Here is a 7422-nt window from a genome sequence, read left to right on the forward strand (position 1 = left end):
AAGGGACCTTTTGTAGCTTATTTAAAAATGTCAATGTCGAACCTAAAAAATTGTAAAAAAATATTGATAAGGATATCGACACGACAACAAAAATTTAATTCGTCCCTTCTAAAGAAAGTTCTTATAAATAGAAAATTCTCAAAAATATTTATACTTCAACAAAAAAAAAAAATTCAAAAGTATTTTTGTACAAATATATTTTAAAAAGCCTCCTTCTAACTTCTAATTCTTTCATTTTCTCAATTTTTACCTCTACATTATAGATGAATATAGATGAAGTGATTTTCGAGATGGGACCAATGAGAAGAAATAACATAATACCCAAACGAGGCTTCAGCTGACAAAGTTTTGCATTAGTCTTTAGGCAACTTCTCAAACTAAATAAATAAAATGAAAGATCCCGATATAAAATATTATTTCTTACGGTGAAAAGTAATTTAAATATTTCTTATGGCGTTCTAGATATCATTGAGAAGAGTATTGACAAATTCATCATCAGATTATAAAATAGAGCATAGTTTTATCGAAACTAAGAGTTATAAACAAATGTCGGAACAATAAGCTCAGCCTTGTATCGATTTAAAAATACTGTTTCGAAAAGAAAATCCATCTCAACTAGCACTAATCGAGTCAAACACCTTCTAAGCTAAATACTAAAAATTCAAACCGTTTCAGTATTGGTTATTTTTCCTTAATCAATTTCAAAAACATTATTTTCGATTAAAAACTTGAGCTGAATTTGAAACACTTAAACTTGCACCCATACGAGCAATTTAACAGGTAACAGTCATTCAGAAGCATTGCAGAAATCAAATATGCAATAAGAGTAACAAAACTTCAATGACTCCAAAGTGAGGCACAAGATGGATAACTGCCAGGTTCAGTATTCATAAAGTATTAAACATAGTACTAAACGATAAAGTTGAATCCCCAAAATAACTCCGTAATCACCAAAAACTTGCTTCTAAGCCACGAGGGTGCTGGCCGTGGTGGATTCACTGTAAAAAAAACACCCACATTCAATTAGACAGTTCAGTATTGAAGGACAAAGCTTTAGACAATTTCACATCCAAACTAAGTAAACAACAAATAAGTATCAGCAAAAATATCACAAACCAACAAGTTTATATGTCATCAACATTTTGTTTAAGACCCTCAAAGGTGTCTGTCTAAATTTGAGAAGTTGGGAGATACACACACTTACAAGTTGTTTGGGCCTCATAGCCCACTTCATGTTTGGGACTCCAATTATATTATAGTTGGTGTTTGCAATTATTATAACCTACAATTAACTATCGTAGTACTATTTCAAATCAAATCCCTCTTCATTACATTGTTTACGATTTCCTACTCATCATCCTTCTCCCTCTTTGTTATCATGTTTACTATTTCCTACCTAGACTAAAATAGTCTGTACCCCAAATTAATATAACCTAGGGGACTATCCTAAGACTGATAACCACCTCTTGCTACAGTAAATATTATTTTGTAATCTCCAATTACCTACGGTCAACAATATTTCAAAACCTCCATTTTCTACAGTTTTTACTGTTTTACCTTCATCATTTTTTTATTGTTTACTATAATGTTTACTATTTTCTTCTCAAACTAAAAGAGTTTATATCTCAAACACATATCATTATAACCGAAACTAAAATAATCTACACCTAAGACACAAACTATTATAACTCAACTATAATAACCTATGACTATAATAATCAATTTCTTGCTCCAAATGCCCCCCTATAGACTTTTATAACCTACTGATTATAACCAACTCAGTGCCCCAGCCTACAGCCAAATAACTTCTTAACCACTGTTTTATCTTATTGCTGGCTTTGAGATCGCCTAACCATCCTCGGGAGTTTAGAAACATCACAAAGCTAGATTTTAGTTCATATTATGAGATAAATCTAGTTGTTGCCACGCACCTATACCTCCCCCTATGATTAAATCAATCCCCCACCATCCCCAGTTGTTGCACTAAAAAAAAGAAAGATCCAGTTGCTGTTTTGATACTGAACCGACCAGGTATTCACTGGTTATCATACTTCATACCTAATTTTTCTTTTGACCTTCTCTTTACAGAAGCTGACTGGCAATTTAGAAGCTAAAGATCAGCAGCATGTGAGAATCTGAGCTTAATCTAAGCAACATTTTCATGCAAAGTGCAGTAAATAATTCACGTTCTTCTGTGCCTCAAAATACTTACTACTTCCAAACAGGGGGAAGCTTCTTTGTCTTCTTGTAATACCGGGCCAGGCGATGGATCCTGCTCTCCACTAAAATCAACCTGAATTTGGAATCCTTGTCTTTCCTGTTCCTCTCCAAATGCTTTCTGATTGAAACAGCTTTCTTAATGAGATGGTAAAGATCCTCCGGGATTTCAGGAGCTAGACCTGAGGCGAGGAAGACAAAAATGGCCATAAAAATCACAGAATCCTTCGACTCAAGTATAAAAGAGGAAATTCAGTGAGGAAGGATAGATGGGGGGCTCACCATGAGCCTTTAATATGCGCAAAATTTTGCTTCCAGTAACACTTTTGACCTGAGCAATGCCATGAGAATCACGGAGAATAACACCAATTTGAGATGGTGTCAAACCCTTCTTGGCAAATTTGCAAATGTTTTCGGCAACCTGCAAGGTTATTAGAAAAGACATTCATTTCTACAGATGGTACAGAATTTAACCTTCTTATTGAGAATGACTAATATTTAAAATGACATTCAAGAGCAACCATCAAAATTTGGCGCTCAGATGATACTCAAAAACATGTCACCATATACTCCACTAAAATTAACTGCAATTTCAAATTTTTGTGCCAATCACATGAACCATCTTCGTGATCAAAGAATAAGAACCTAGGGCATTTTCCAGCTGAAGAACTGAAACATTATAAGAACATTGAAAACCTCAATATTAACTCATGATTAAATTAGCTGAAATCTACATTTTATCAGACATTTTCGATTCAATAGTTTTCTATTCCTGGTCAATTATAACGATCGAAGCCCAATCCAAAATAATAAATAAAAATAACAAGTTGGCGAGGAATTCTCACATCCTGAGCAGAGATCTTCAACCAACTAGGCGGCGTCCTCTTGTAAGGCAGTGCCGAAGCTGAAATACCCTTACTGCAAATGCAAAGAAGCAGAGTAAATAAAAAAGAAGAAAAACCATTTGGAAGTTGTAATAAACAGATTTTTCGATGAAGCTTAAAAGCAAGATTTCTTCATTGAAAGTAAATACGAACCCTCGACTGTGCATACGACCCATTGCGACGGCGCGTAGGGAAGAGACGGCTTGCGATACTCAGAGGTTGAACTACAACTTCGCCTTCTCCTTTGCTGAAACGAAACACTGCAAAACAATGGCGGCTATTAGGGTTTTGAGTTTCATTTGAGAAATTTGGGCTGGGCCTACGGGCCAGCCCGGTCCATAATCAATCTTTTTTATTTTTTTTTTTTTTCAAGAAAACAAAAGTTAGTTATCAAAATACCATAGGTTTCAATTATGGTTATAGAATATGAAAATTTTCATTTTTATTGTTAGAACTTTGATTTCTTTAAATATATATATTCGATAACATAAAGAGTTAAAATTGATGTGATTACTAATGTGTAAGATTCAAAAATCTTACGTGATATTATTTACAACTACATATAAAATTAAGACGAATGAATAAAGAATTTTGGTGAATCACAAATTGCCAAATCATCCATCAAATTGATGATGGATTTATAAATTATTGAATTTGGGACTAATTACAAATTGACATGTTTCTCAAATTTATATTGAAGACAAAAATTGGTAGATTCCAATAATGTTATACGTTTTCGTCAAAGATATTTGCTTGAACAAGGTAGCTCATTCTAATTGAGTTATAATATTTGGGTTCAGATTCAATTGAGACAAAAGAAAGAGGGGGATGAATTTTATAGTATGACAAAAATATACCCCATGTTGAAAAAATGACAAGAAAAATAGTTACATATAACATGCAAGTGTTATACAATAATAACATATACCAATTTTGCAAATGATCAAATATCAGAGTTTGAAGTATGATTAAACAAATCAACACAAGTCAAATAATTTCACGAACTACAATTCTTTAAAAACTTCGTGTGAACAATTATCATTGTGTTTCAATTTTTTTAATCGAGAAACAAGGATTAACTGTTAAAATAATTTATATAACTAATTTATACACATTTAGTTGCCACATCAATTTATACAATTGGCTTGTAAATGATGTAACATATGTCTTCCAAACAATACACTTTAGTTGTTGTGTCAATTTTCATCTAATTTTAATTATTAGAAAAATGTTTCGAAAGATACTTTTTGAAACATATTCTAAAGTGTAAGAGTATAAATTGAAAGTTTCAAAAGTTTAGACAAATTGAGCCTTACATTAAAATTGAAGGATGTTTTGAAATATCAATATTCGTAATTTCCAACGTTAAATTTATAAGTATTCCAGTAACATAATGATAATGATGATAATTTTTTTTACGACAATATTTGAAGTGAGAATCAATCCTCCAACTTGAAAGTATAGCATAAATTTTAAACAATTTGAACTATTTTCATGTTGACTATATTATAGAGAGAGACATGATTTTTTAAGTGAAATCATATTTAAAATTACACTTGTTTGTAAAATCGAGTTAATAATAGCTTTTAAGATTGTTTTCCTAAAGTATTATAACAAATGGAGAGGAAAAGTTTCTGCCATATCAATTAATGTGGGAAATTCCTCTTTAAGTAATACAAATTGTGAACTGAATCATAACAAAAAAAAAATGTACAGCTGGAAGATAACCAAAATAACAGTTGTGAAAAAAAAAAAAGCTAATTAACAAAATACATTTGAGTATCATAGTACACCCTCGACCATGGAGATCAAAAATTCGCATCTTGACCAAAAAATCTTGAAGAAAGGGGATGATAAAGTCTTGGTAAAAATATCTGCAAGCTGTGAGGAAGTTAATTGGTAAAAAGTTTAAAAAATCTACACAAAATTATATCTTGAATAAAGTGGCAGTCAATCTCAATATGCTTTGTTCATTTATGGAATGTAGATTTGAAGTAATGACTATCGCAGTTTGATTACACAATATATAATGCTAGAAATAAAAGAGATATCTTCAAATCAGTAAGTAAATGACTAATCCATATTAACTCATTACACTTGCTAATGCTCGTTATTCAACTTCAGCAGAGGATTTGAAACAGCAGCTTGCTGTTTAGCCTTCCATGAAACCATTGAGTTGTCTAAGAAAATACAAAAACAAGTGACAGATTGACGAGTGTCAGGAAAGGATCTCCAATTGGAATCAACAAATCTTTAGAACTAACATTATCTTGATCTTTGAGAGACTGAAATGAAAAATATTCCTCGTGGAAAATTACATCTCGAGAATTAAAAGTTGCTTTGTTGATATGTTGTATAATTTGTAGCCCTTTACCTCAAGTGGATAACCAAGAAAAAATCATGAAACAGCTTGTGGATCAAATTTAAAATGTTGAGCAACCAAGGTAGTATAATGTATTTGATACATTATAATATAAAATTTATTTTAAGAGGAAATAAATATTTGAATATAATTCAAATATTAATTATACGGATTAGATTCATATAATTTAATTTAATATAAATTTAATTTATTAAATATCGTAAATTATTGAGAGAATTTTAAAATATAAGTTATATTATATTTGATATAACCTAAACTATAAGTTATATGTTATATTAGATATAACATATAACATAATATGTATATTATATGGTAAGGTGGTTACTATTTAAATACATATTAAATAAATTAAAATTAGTTTTAATTTATATTTTTAAATTTTGAATTTAAATTAAAAGGAGAGAATTATTTTAATAACCTTCATCCTCTATTTTCTCTCTTTAATTATACGTGGGTTTGTGGTTGTTGGATATTCTTCTCTCTGCTAAAATCCAGGGAAGTGATATAATTTTGGCCATCAATCGATCTTGACCCCAAGAATCATCTGGAAAAAAAATAGTTCTCTCTCAATTTTCTCCTTCTATCTCTACTCCTAAAATTAATTTTACAGAGCTCCACACACTCTTGTGGTTCTCATCCCCTAAGGAGAATATGGAGGTCTCAATATTGGTGGTATCCAACCAAATTGAGATTTGGTGTTGCTATATTTTTTGGGTGTTCGTGACCAATCGAAAGAAATTTGTGAAGATTTTGTGTCTTCAAAGGTTAGTATCCTAAATTCCTTCTCTACTATTTTTAAGAAACATGCTGTAAAATTAAATTTTCTCATTTAGAATTCATAATTAAGTTTTTGTAATTTTAATTTTTGTGAAAATTGAAAATTGAGATTGATCCCCGCTTTCGCATCGGACCTCACAGTCCTTCAGTATTTGTACCCTCATTAAATTACATAAGAGCATGCTCATGCATCATATGTTTGATATTGCGATCAAACCTTATAGCTTTGACTAGGATAAGCCTTGTGTCCACAAGAAAATCATCAACAGTTCAATAGTTTTCCTAGTATTATATGTAGATGATTTTCTACTCATTGGGAACGATGTAGGTTTACTGACTTCAGTTAAGAACTGGCTAGCAACCCAATTCCAAATGAAATATTTGGGAGAGGCTCAGTTTATTCTTGGTATTCAGATCTTTCGGGATCCAAAGAACAAAGTCCTAGCGTTGTCTCAAGCATTATACATTAACAAGATGTTGATCAAGTACTCGATGCAAAACTTCAAAAGGAGCCTACTACCTTTTCGACATGGAGTTACATTGTCTAAAGAACAGTGTCCTAAGACACCTCAAGAGGTTGAGGAAATGAAACGGATCCTCTATGTATCTGCCGTTGGCAGTTTGATGTATGCAATGTTATATACTAGACCTGACATCTGCAATGTTATGAGGATAGTCAGTAGATATCAGTCTAATCCAGGACAGGGTCATTGGACTACCGTCAAGAACATCCTCAAATATCTTCAGAGACTAAGGGACTACATGCTTGTGTATGTATCTAAGGATTTGATTCTTACTAGATACATGGTCTCTGATTTTCAGACTGATACGGATTCTCGGAAATCCACTTCAGGATCAGTGTTCACTCTTAATGGAGGGGTTGTAGTATGCCGAAGAACTAAGCAGGTGTGCATCGCTAACTCGACTATGGAAATCAAGTATGCAGCGGCTTGTGAAGCTATTAAGGAGGCTATTTGGCTCCAGAAGTTCCTGACTGATCTGGAAGTTGTTTCAGACATGTCTAGGCCCATCAACCTTTATTGTGATAATAGTGTTGTTGTGGCAAACTCCAGGGAGCCTAGGAGTCACAAGTGCGACAAACATATAGAGCGGAAGTATCATCTCATCCACGAGAATGTGCATCGAGGGGACATGATAGTC

General features: G+C 32.3%; 1 protein-coding gene across 1 annotated transcript; it reads right to left on the reverse strand.

Annotated features, from left to right (window-relative positions):
• Nucleotides 1-772: 772 nt before the first annotated feature.
• Nucleotides 773-3424, reverse strand: LOC150030162 (small ribosomal subunit protein uS15). The gene is made up of 5 exons (XM_090310011.1): nucleotides 3255-3424; nucleotides 3063-3135; nucleotides 2500-2638; nucleotides 2213-2399; nucleotides 773-998 (listed from the first exon to the last, which is right to left on the reverse strand). Exons 1-5 carry the CDS (start codon nucleotides 3275-3277, stop codon nucleotides 965-967), a joined length of 456 nt encoding a protein of 151 aa, XP_090166137.1. The 5' UTR covers nucleotides 3278-3424; the 3' UTR covers nucleotides 773-964.
• Between the last annotated feature and the right edge of the window lie 3998 nt (nucleotides 3425-7422).

This window comes from Benincasa hispida, unplaced genomic scaffold (genome assembly GCF_027475165.1).
Source record: "Benincasa hispida cultivar pf3 unplaced genomic scaffold, pf3_genome.v1.1 HicScf510, whole genome shotgun sequence".
NCBI lineage: Eukaryota > Viridiplantae > Streptophyta > Magnoliopsida > Cucurbitales > Cucurbitaceae > Benincasa > Benincasa hispida.